This window comes from Octopus bimaculoides, chromosome 1, assembly GCF_001194135.2.
Source record: "Octopus bimaculoides isolate UCB-OBI-ISO-001 chromosome 1, ASM119413v2, whole genome shotgun sequence".
NCBI classification, from domain to species: domain Eukaryota; kingdom Metazoa; phylum Mollusca; class Cephalopoda; order Octopoda; family Octopodidae; genus Octopus; species Octopus bimaculoides.
The window spans coordinates 192,631,630-192,644,333 of NC_068981.1; the positions used below are offsets into that span (position 1 = coordinate 192,631,630).

Consider the following 12,704-nt stretch of genomic DNA (forward strand, 5'->3'; position numbering starts at 1 on the left):
AAAAAAAAAAAAAAAAATCGGTATTTCAAAATTTTACTCCCCCCCCCACCAATTTTTCACATTTCTTAGAAATTTTTGTTGGCTAAATACGTAGAAAAATATGATTCTGATAAAAAAAAATTTGTAAAATTTCAATTTTTCAAAAATATAAATAAACACCCCTCCTTTCCTACTAAAATAGCAGACGTAAAAAGTATCTAAATAGAAAACTCGACATGCTAGAAACAGCAGCTAAACGACGAATCACGTATTCAAAATTTTAATTTCCCCCACCCCCTTTTTTTTTCTTTGCCAGAGGAGTGGAGAGGGGGGAAATTAAAATTTTGAAAACGCGTTTTTGGCGTTTTCAAAATCTTCAAGTTTTTAAGTACGCTCCAACCGGAAAGTCCGACAAGCTAGAAACAACAGCCAAACCGAAGATCCACTTTCTAAATTCGAATTACCAAAAAGAAAATATTTTTAAAAATGTCATTTAGTTGTCGTGTGTGTGTGTGTGTGCAAAAAAAGTAATTTTTGAAATGCCGATTTTTTTTTGCACATTCAGAATCTTCGCAGCCGAAAAGGTGGGTTTCTGTAGAAAAAAACCCCCAAAAGAAGAAAACCGAAAGGGGGTGCGGTCCATGTCCTTTACCTCCGCCCTAATGGCGGTACCCAGACAAAACTGGCAAAATCCACGATGGATTGAATGTATTGTTTGTATATTAATCTTTGTGTTGACCAAATGTGGTGCTTATGAATACTCAAAGTATGTTTTGTCTTCTTCATGTGCCGTAAATGTAACAATGTTGTCTGTAATTCCTCCTCATGTATTGTGTATTTCATAAAAGTGTATATAACACCTACATGTGTTGTTGTTGTCTTTTCTCTCTGTTTGTTCGTAGCTGTGATGGTTTATTGCAGTTTATGAATAAAAAGAGCAAAATGGTAGAATTGTTTAAGAAACAGGTTTTTATGTGGCTGATGAGGGAATTGGTATACTGAAGCAGCTGTGAATGAGGATGACCAATAAGATGTGGCTGTCATTTCGTCTAAATATGAGGCTGTATACATGTTTTGATGAGATGTTGGGGACGTCATCTAGATACAGAATTAAAAAAAAAAGTGGGACAGATGACTTGGAGGGAATTGAAGATTTTCGATGTGTTTTTGTTTTATGCTACGCAAGTTTGTAAACTTGATCAATTTGAGATGCTTAGTTAAGTAGGAGACAGGCTAAAAGGCTTAAGGTAATGAATTTCCACCCACCCACCTCATTCTATTGTAATAAACTAAAATGATATCCATATTGAAAAGAGAAATTGTTAATGAAAATTCTATGTAAAGGGAGACAACTTTGAAATTCAAATCGTAAAAAATTGAAAGCAGTATAATTTCTAGCTAACTTGTCATTTTATGGTTGCTCATATTGCTAGAAATAGGAGTCAAAAATTTACTAAACTTTACTCAACCGTTAAAAAAAAAAATTGATGAATTTACTTGATAACTTAGCTCTAGATATAACATTGGTTTTGTTGAATTGATGTTTTTCATTTTCTTTCGCTTTTTCTATTTTTTTTTACCCAGTTTTGGATTTATATTTTTAATGTTGTTTTATATTATATATGTATCATATACATATGTGTTATATCCCAATAAAAGTCAACTAAGAATATTGGTTCCAAATTTTAGCATAAGGCCAGTATTTCGTGGGGAGGGGCTAAGTTGATTACACTGACCCCTGTGCTCAGCCAGTATTTATTTTATCAACCTCAAAAAGATAAAAGGCAAAGTCGACTTCAGCAGAATTTGAACGCAGAACACGAAGATGAAATGCTGCTGAGCATTTTGTCCAGTGTAATAATGGTTCTGCCAGTTCACTAGATAATAATATACTAGAAAAAAAGGAAGGAATGATTACAAGAAAGCTGACTTCCTAAAGCAACCAACTGTAGATTAATACCGGTGTTGTTGTTAAAGTCATCTCTTATTGAACAGATATATGTAGGGGCAGTCATGTTGGGATCTATCTCGTGGATAGATATCTCTACTTCATCATTATCACCAACATCATCATTTAACATCTGTTTTCCGTGCTGGCATGGGTTGGATGGTTTGACAGGAACTGATAAGGCGTAGTGAAAAGAGGTTTGCTTTCCAACCACATGGTTCTGGGATCAGTCCCACTGCATGGCACCTTGGGCAAGTGTCTATTACTATAGCCTTGTGGGTGGATTTGCTAGATAGAAACTAAAAGAAGCCCATCGTGTGTGCATATATATATATATATATATATCATCATCATCATCATTGTTTAACGTCCGCTTTCCATGCTGGCATGCTAACAGTTCTGAAATATTGAGGAAAATTATAGACATTAGGAATTAAGTTAACTTAAAGTGAAGATCATCATCATTTTATATTAATTTTTTCGATTCTTGCATGATTGGGATGAGTAAATATGATGAGTGATGAAGTAAGGAGCTGCAGCTGTGACCTTTGAAGGGGCTTTGAAGTGCCTGAGATATTAGCAGGGTCTTCAGACTGATAACGTTGATGTAACATTTCTTAGAGATGTTCTTTTTGAATACCTGTAGGAAAAACTTTCATTGAGAGGGAATTCCAGACGATAGAGGGGAAGAAGGATTGAGTACGGTGATTAATGGCTGTAAGAGTTAGGGGGGAACACAGTTGATGAGAAGAAAAAGTGTTTAAAGTGGTGGTAGTGTGGCAGTATGAAATAAACTAACTCTGAGGACAAGGAGGCTATTGTAGCTTCAGAATGAAGTGACATTGTCTCTGTTGGTCAGGCAGTGTAATGTATTAGTATGTGAATCCTTTATTTGAGTAGCTTTCTCTTGAATACAATAATACAATGTCAGGTTGGTACTTTTGTACCATTCCAAACATCTATCTATATATGATGTGTGTCAGTATGTATGCGTGCTCACCAATTTTTTTCCCCACATTAAATTCCAATATAATCGTAATCTACATCAACCAAAGAATATTTATAGAAAATTTCATTAAAAAATACCCGTTTTTCTGAGAGTTACGAGGAAACAACGTCGAGGCATGAAGCACACTCGTATAAGTATACTGAAATGGGAAACTCATAAAAGAATCGAAAGAAGAGAAGTAGTGGCCTTGATTGGAAATGAGAGATGGCTGTCTATAAAATGTTATTACCAAGTTTTTCAATATCAATGTTGTTGATGCAACCCAGTAGCTGTCCAGAATTCCAGTGTTTAACTGTGAAAGGATAATAAAGTAATTGAAGGCTGAAGGAATAAGGGTTAGATGAGTGGAGATGAAGGAGAAGGAAAGAAATGGGGTTTGGGTTGGGTAGAATGTGAAAAAGCATTCTTTGAATTACTTATTTTCACTATATTGTATCAGGGCCGTTATTTTTTCTTTCTTTTTCCACCTTCTCAAATTATCATTTCCTTTTTTCTTTTCAAATCGATACTAACGGTTTCCTCGCCGAAATTTCTATTCCGTTTTTTTTTTTTTTTTTTTTCTAAAAAGGAACGAAAATATGATTCACAACGGACGCTCATAAAATTAAAAGAAAAAAAAAAGACGAAAGCAAACATGCTCTTGTACAGAAGTAAATTAAAAATAAAAAAAGAATTCAGGTCCTAACAGTAAATAAAAATCAAAACCACAGCGTACTTCCGAGTAAAATTGATGTGATAAACTAGAGCACGAAGAATGAAGCGTTGACTAGACGTGGAAAAGCAGACATATAGAGTAAGAAAGAGAAAGGGGAAAGAACAGTAATAAGAGGAAGGTGAGAAGAGATAGAGACAGATAGGGTATGGAGAGTCATTATATTGCCATTTTCTATGCTCGCTGGTGTTACAAGATCTAAATGTAAAGCGACCTCACAAACCGAAAAGTGAGACGTTGAAATAAGATCTTGGTTTGTTATTGTGAATATCGAGGAAAATGAGTCAACAAACGGTGGTGCTTTACCGTTATTTAATAGATTGTAAAATCTTCATGAATGTAAGTATGCATGAAGAATAGTGGTCTTGCATCACAGTTTATGTCTAAAAATATATTTTTTGGCAGGATTACAAGAAAATAAGATGGTAAATTGAACAGAAAATATAATGAAATGTGAGTACAATGAACTGTTTCAGTCCGTCTAATGGTTACACAGTTTGCAAGAGATGTAAGTGGGACAGCCAATAACATAATTATATCCAAGTTTACCTTGGATCAAATTGCGAAGAGATTGCTCATGCCAAGCTGTTGAATTCGAACGTGAACATTATAAACATCACAGCGTCTCAACAAATGTTCAAATATATTCTAGACGTTTACCTGCAGAAATTTAGAATATTTTGACAAACCAACGAATGAACTCCTATACGGTTTCCTGACCTGCTAGAAACAGTAGCAAAAGCTTTCAAATCACTTCCATTACCTTAAAAGACGGAAAGACTCAATAGATTATTGTAGTTTCTCATGTGTAAGAATAAAAGACGATCACAGCTAAAACACCTTTGTCCGGAGCTGGTCAACAACAAAGTTATCCTGGGAATCTCTGTCATGCATTTTGAATTAGTTTTGGGGCCCTTATTCCATTAACGTCGACATTAAATCTAAATCTCATTTACTTACCAAATACGTTTGTCCTTTCTACTGGTACAACAGAGGCTTATTGTTTAAATTTATTCTATGTCGCCCTCACGAAAACCTAAATGCATTGCTTTTCTTTCCTCAAATTACACTGGATTAGTTTCTACATTCATGTTCCTTTTAGATCGCACTCATATGTCAAGAGATTTAACATTGTCCTGTATTTGTAATCAATTTGAATTGTTATTTATTTATTTTTTGTAGTAAATGAGTTGTTTATTCTTTATTTTAATAAATAACATATAAACATGTACATCTTTTAGAACATTGTCATTTTATAAGATTTTGCTGGTAAATTCTTAAATTAATGTAAACATTTATTTACATGAAATAAAATTACCGGAGAACTTTCTTCTAATCCTTCCAAATCTCTCTGCTAAAACTGTATTGTGGGACAGAAAGAGAAACATAAAATAAAATAATGCTGTACCAATCGCACGCCACAAGGTTTAACGGAACCCATTGAAGTAAGCCAGCACGCTCGCAGCATTACCACGGGCGACGGCGAGGCTAAGACGTTGGGAGAACCGAGCGCCCTCACGGGCCTCACCTGACACCTCGATAAGGCGAGCTGACAACGATGACAAGAACTTTGTGGTTAGTGGCCCAGTCCCTCCGAACGTCTCAAACGTGACAGGCTAGAAGAGATAGTTCACTGTCAGGTCCCGATACTTCACGGTTTTCTTCCGTTCGCTTATGGAAGCAGTGACCCTCCCATTAACTGCAGCATCCAGGATGTGGGAGAGAGCAAAAGAGTCGAAGACTGTAGCGCCCCAATTCAGGCACCTACCTCTAACCCAGTGACAGAGAGTAACATCATCTGGTCTCTTTCCATCACTTCTGGATAACCCCGACGGCTCCAGAACTGAGGGGATATTAATCCGAGCCAGGGCCCGCTTAATGATGAGGTTTAACTCGGTGTGATGAGCGAAGCGACCAGCATTTAGGCAGCAAGACAGACCGTGAAGACTTGTGGGGTCCAGGGGCCTACTACAGTGGTATTTCAGTCCCCTACAGACGTCAGCTCTCATTTTGAGTGCGATAGAGATGCGGGGTTCAATCTAGACTGAGTAGATCCCCCACCCCAATGTTAGCTACAGGCAGGACATCAATTCAGTACTCCGAGAATTTTGCACTCGCTTGAAAGTAAGCGACACCTTGAAAATTGATCAGACTGATCAAGGAGAGAGTTGAAGGTGGCACCTAAACGACGATTGTCCCATACTCTCTGTTTCCATACTCACTTGATCATGGATAATAAACTTGATCCTTGCCAACAGAGCAAATATATAATTGCTACTCGGGGTACTGGATTGATGCCCTGCCTGTGGCCAACATTGGGGGTCTACCCAGTCTAGATAAACTCCGCATCTCCATAGCACTCAAAGTGGGAACTGACGTCTGTAGGAGACTGAAATGTTGCTGTAGTGGTTCTCTCGACCCCACAGGTCTTCACGGTCTGTCTTGCCACCTAAATGCCGTCGCTCCACTCGTCACACCGAGTTAAACCTAATCATTAAGCGGGCCCTGGCTCAGATTAATATCCCCTCAGTTCTGGAGCTGTTGAGGTTATCCAGACACTAGCGTAGCTAGACTGTTTGCCGCCCCCTGACACCACAAAAAACACATATTGCCTACAGTGCCCCTTTAAAAGTGCAGCCCGGGGCGGACTGCCCTCACTGGCTACGCTTGTATATGCAGAAGTGATGGAAAGAGATCAGATGATCTTACCCTATGTCCCTGTGTTAGAGGTAGGTGCCTGATTTGGGGCGCTACAGTCTTCGACTCTTTTGCTCTCTCCCACATAATTTTGAACATGTGTTGGTCGTCATCTGAACTTATCAAGGATGGAAAGTCTTCACCATACCAATGTAGTGAAGAAATAATCGTAACAGTCGTATATTTACCAGTGTAGGAAAATAGAATTAATTATATAATCCAGAGACGCCATCCACTTGGAAAAACACTGAAGTTGCTCTTAGTATATTCAATTCAAGAAGTAGAAAGCTAACTTGAAATATGCAACGAAGAAAACATAACTGGTCTTCCATTAAAACATATCACTTTCACATTGTCAAACTATAGCTGATATCAATTTGTGTGATGGCAAAACTGTCAGTAAAATATATTATGGAAACATTCCTTCTCTAAGGAGGAGTATAAATTTCTTTCCTGGGTCCCCGACCTGCTGCTGCAGGATTGCATGCAAGCGGCAAGGTATCTGATCGGGGATGATTGATAATGAGGCTTAGCGCCTCAATTTAAGTTACTATAAGAGATTTATTACCTCATTTGTGTTTTTTGTTTAAAAAAAAAAGAAGAATGAAAAAAAGAACAGTGTTCTCGAGGGGCATCGATCGGCGGGCGTCGTTGCTCCTCTCATCAATATCATTATTTTGTTTATCATTTCATCTCATTTGTGTTACTGTCCAGCCCGCATTGCTTCTGCATCAATCTATGTACTGCTCTTGTGGCAAATCTCATGAAATAAAGAAGTTTGCTTCCCAACGATATGTTTCCGAGTTCAGTTCCATTGCGTGGCATCTTGGGCAAGCGTCTTTTACTAAATCCCGTGTCAAGGTATTTAGTAGATGGAAGCCTGTCGTGTGTGTGTGTGTGTATCTTTGTACAACTTGACAACCGGTGTTGGTATATTTACGTCCACGCAACTTAGCGATCGTATAAGTACCAGACTTCAAATAAATAAATAAATAAATAAAATATAAGTACTGGGGTTGATTCGTTTGACTATAAAATTCTTCAGGACGTTGCCCCAGCATGGCCGCAGTCTAATGACAGAGCCAACTAAAAGATAAAAGACTCCCCCGCCCCACCAAAACAACAAAATTATTTCTGCAGAGGAATTTGTTTTTTGTTTTTTTTGTTTCTGTCATTCTGAGGTCAGCTCGGTTGTCCTAGGGAATATTTTTGGGTGAATTTAGAATTATTTTTCATGTTCTTTACGTTGTCATCGAATTTTTTGGTGTTGTTCATTTTTATAAGGTAAACAACAGCAGCGAAATATAATTCAATTGGTGTCCCAGAATATCCGCAGTCCAAATGCTTGAAAAACCAAATAACGAAAAATACCCCCGCCCTCCCCTCCCCCAAAATTCGACAACTAAAATAAACAACGCAAATGTATCATCAACAACAAAAACAAAATAAAAATAAACAACACATTCTGTAATTACATCCAAAATATCATCTGAAACAAACAGCATTGCATCTAAAATAAAATTGTTTTGCGGTCACTCAAAGAATCTAGTACCATCTACTGTTTGACAAAGTAAAAGTGGTACTTTATAATCAAGAGCAACTCCAAAAAAGCCTGTTTAAGTAAAAGGCAAGGTGTTCATGTTTGGCAATATTTTATCAGTGTCCTGTATTCGGTCTGACTTAGGGTTGAAGAACAGGAAAACAAGAATTGGTTTGGAAGGGAGATAACTGCGTTGAATTTTTTTTTTTTTTTTTCGTAAAGTAATTTAAATTTTACTTTTATACAATAGATTTTGCTGATATTAATTTTATTATCAATTGCTTCAATTTCTTAATCCTTGTGGTTAATAAAGGAAGCATAAATATTACTATTATAATCTGGAAAGGTGGGCACAAAATTTATCAATAAATGCGTGAGCATAATATTATAAAAAATTATCTCTTATTTTGGTCCTTAAATGATCTGGTAACTTGGAGCCTGAATGATAAATTTTACCACATTATTACGATGACGAAACCAAAGTATAGATAACTATCTTCTGTGTCGAAATAATAATTTTTTCTTTCTTTTCGTTAGTATCCTTTTTAAAACATTTTTTATATGCAATTCCACAGTGTATCTTCTTTGATCTTCTTGTCAACTCTTGTGATTAATAAAGTATTCAGAATCGTTAGAGCGTCGGGAAAATGCCTTCCTACATTTGATCCGGTTCTTGAAGTCTGAGTTCAGATTCCACCGAGGTCAACTTTGCCTTTCATCCTTTCGGGGTCGATAAAATAAAGTACCAGTTAAGCACAGAGGTCGATGTAATCGACTTACCCCACCCCACCCTAAAAACTGCTGGCGTTGTAGCTAAATCAGAGATAGTTATTAAGGTGGTGAACTGGTAGAATCTTTAATGCGTCGAACAAAATGCTCAGCAACATTTCTTCCGACTCTTTATGTTCTGAGTTCACATTCCGCCGAGGTCAATTTTGCCTTTCATTTTTTTCGGGGTCGATATATGGAAGTAACACTCAAGCACTGGAATCGATGTAATCGACTAGCCCCCTCCCCTAAAATTGCCGGTCTTGTGCCAAAATTTAAAGAATTATTATTATTCTCGTCTAGGGACCTTCAATTCCAAGAATTCCTAACCAGTGACATAGTTTCCATATAAGGACCTTAAAGAAATTGTCCAAATACAAAGCATCTTCGATTTACGATTTTGTACTTCGAAAAATTTTAATACGAAATATAATATTCTTCTTTGGTGTTGAATTTAATTTGGTTTTGCATGTGTTTCTAGTTTGAAACAAATATGAGTAATAAATCTAGTTATTCAACGAAATATATGAGCAACATCATTTTTTTGTTTGGAAAAATCTCAAGTATTTTCACTTTTACTTTATTATTTTGTAATTAATACATTAGGTATGTAAGCTCTAATTCGGAAGTATTTTGTGTTTAATTAGTAAGGATATATATATACATATATAATTATATAAAATGTTCCTTATAGGTGTAAATTATTATCATAACGAACAATATTCAATTAACTTAATTCATTAATATAGCATAATCGGTTAAAGCAGAAAAAGAAAGAAAAACAAGAAACGGGAAATAACGGAAAATAACGGGATCGAACGATTCTAGTTTTGTTTTCATTGTAAAGGCGACACTAGGAATTCTGGGTAATATTAATCTGTTCACTCTAATGGCGGTGTAACCGTCTTTGCAAGTTTAAGTTGTGGCTTTCTTAACGACTGTTATTTGGAAATAGCTTGAAGTATATGGTTTCTGTTTGATCAAGGGACAACCTCTGAAACTGCTACTATATATATGTGTGTATATTGACTGTAGTTTCTGAGAGTAGTTTTCTGCCAGACAAGATAATTCCAGCAAGTGTTCTGTTTATATTTTGTAAGTGACATTCTGTGGAATCTACCAACATCAATCACTGATCTATCTGCTCCACCATTTCAATATAATAATATTTTTATTTTCAACCTGTTTGTCGATCATGCTATTGTTGAACACACAACTTCACTCACTCATGTCATCTTTATCACGGCATCCTTCTTGCTCTGTTTACGATAAACAAAAACTCACGAAAATTGCAACACTTCGGCGAGCATTTTCTGAAAATCAATCTAGTTGTGTAAACACCATAAGTATATGTTATTGAAGTTTAAATAAGGAACATTACAGACTATATATTTTCTTTTGGAAATCTCAGTTATAACAGCAAAACTGCCATATTCTGCCACTTCTCATCAACAGTATCATAGCATTTTTCACTTGTTTGGCGCCACTAAACAACAATCTCTCTCTCTATATACATCGCAGATATTTTCATCGACGTCTTTATCGCTGGATTAATTTCTGTTTAAATCTGCTCTCGTTACATAACGTATAAATAAAACCGGATTTTACTAAACAGTAATTCAACATGAAGCTTTTGGATAATTCCAAATTTGAGGCGATCACTTCCAAACTGTCGATGACCCAGGAGAATTGTCAAATAGATGGAAGGTAAGTTTGTTGTGTCTCTACATATTTAACTTCTTGTATGGCTGTTTGTTTGTAACGTTTTGTACTTTAAGAACCAGAGTATTCTGTTAGTATGTGACTATGGAAACAATTAACTACAGCTTTCAATGGAATTTCATTTAGTTTTGATAGAAGAAGACGGAATTGGGGTCTAAGGAGTGAACATGAAATAACTTGAATAATCGAATCTAATTTTAGATTCAGTTTTATAGGAAAGAGGTGTGTATACGTGTAAGCATATTTATATGTATGTATATATAAGCTATCCATCATTGCTATACGAAAACAATAATAGTTACGACAGCTACAGCAACTCCTCTTTTTTCGATGTAAAAACTCGAGTAAACATCAAACTTGTTTATAAATACAACCTTCATGACCCACTTAAACAAACTATAAGAAAAACAGAAAATGTAACACTAAATTTAATAAAACAGAAATATTACAAAATACATAAAATATAACAAAACACGTCCAGTATATTAATTTGTTGCCTCCTTCACATTCATAGAAGAAAGAGGTAAAAAAAATAGAGATGTTGAGGTGTTCATACTTTATCAAAGACATTACCAATGTATGATGACTCATTTAAAACCATGGAAATATAACGATATTTTTACATTCTGTTTCAGTGAGTTAACTTGAAAGAATTAACATTTAATTATCTCTGACTAATGAAGCGAATGTTAAGATAGTTTTGTTTTTTTCCCCCTCTCTCCTTCTGTCGTTTTATTTCTTATGGAAACTGGATTTTAATCCTTCAGATATATGTTGAATGGTATAGCCTAATGTATTTTGTGTTGTGCTATAGATTGGATTTGTTATTATTTTGTGTGTTTAATGGATCGTCGGGGTATGGTGTCATTTATAAAACGGAGTTTTTACAAAAATGTTTGCCTAAATAATAATTATTTCTACTAAAGGCACAAGGCCTGAAATTTGGGGGAGGGGACAAATCGATTACATCGAACCCCAGTGCTCTACTGCTACTTATTTTATCGACCGCGAAAGATGAAAGGCGAAGTCGACCGCAACGGAGTTTGAACTCAGATCGTAAAGACTAAGTGCCTCTAAGCGGTGTACTAACTCTCCTGCCAGCTCGCCGCCTTAATAATAATAATAATAATAATAATAATCCTTTCTACTAATAGGCACAAGGCCTGTAATTTCGGGGGGGGGGTATAAGTCGATTACATCGACTCCCAGTAATCAACTGTTACTTATTCCGCGGCGGAATTTGAACTCAGAACGTAAATCGGACGAAATGCCCTAAGCATTTTGTTCGGCATTCTAACGGCTCTGCCAGCTCGAATAATTGTAATAATAATTTCAAATTTTAGCACAAGGCCAGCAATATCGTGGAAAGGGATAAGTCAATTACACCGACCTCAGTGTTCAACTGGTACTTGTTTTATCGACCCCGAAAAGATGAAAGGCAAAGTCGATCTCGGTGGAATTTGAACTCAACGTAAAGACGGACGAAATGCTGCTTAGCATTTGGTTCGGCGTGCTAACGATTCTGCCAGCACGCCGCCTTAATAACAACAAATAACAATAATAATAAAACGAGTTGTTGCTGTTGCTTGTCTGTTATTATTTCCTTTGCTCGATTTATCCATTTATGCCCTACCATGGCTAGCTAATACATACATACATGCATAGCTTTGGTTGAACGAACAAACCAGGTATTTGCAATTCTGTACATGAATACATGTATTATATATGTACATACACACGTATATATTCTTTTTAATCGGGAGACACAAATTATCAAGTGCCATGCACGAAACTTGAGTCACTTTTGTAACTTTCAACCGAAACAAATAATACGCGCACAACATTTTACAAAATACCTCTAAGAAAGGCATGAACAGCACAACTATTCTTAATACATGCCATAACGCTTTGGATTTCATTGAAACGGTCAAGGAACTTTCTCTTTGGAATAGCTATCCTTCCATATTTTATTGCTCACAGGGGGCTAAACATAGAGGGGACAAACAAGGATAGACAAGGGGATTAAGTCGGTTACATCGATCCCCAGTGCGTAACTGGTACTTAATTTATCGACCCCGAAAGGATGAAAGGCAAAGTCGACCTCGGCGGAATTTGAACTCAGAACGGAACGGCAGACGAAATACCGCTAAGCATTTCGCCCGGCGTGCTAACGTTTCTGCCAGCTCGCCGCCTTTTTATGTCTACTATTTTTGTTCCATTCAACAGAAATTTCGATTCTGTGAAAGGTTTTCCAAGCATTTCGATTTCATGCACCTGTACCCCTTCCCTGCACACTTCCTATACCCTTGTCCTTTCCTCTGAGATTATT

The 12,704-nt window shown here is 36.4% G+C and overlaps 1 protein-coding gene across 1 annotated transcript in view; it reads left to right on the plus strand.

Moving 5' to 3' along the window:
• Positions 1-9,503: 9,503 nt before the first annotated feature.
• LOC106871613 (repressor of RNA polymerase III transcription MAF1 homolog) overlaps positions 9,504-12,704 on the plus strand; it is a 23,742-nt gene continuing 20,541 nt past the window's right edge. The window contains exon 1 of the mRNA XM_014918166.2: positions 9,504-10,360. Coding sequence (XP_014773652.1) covers positions 10,278-10,360 — 83 coding nt within the window. The 5' untranslated portion in view covers positions 9,504-10,277. The remainder of the gene's footprint in view (positions 10,361-12,704) is intronic.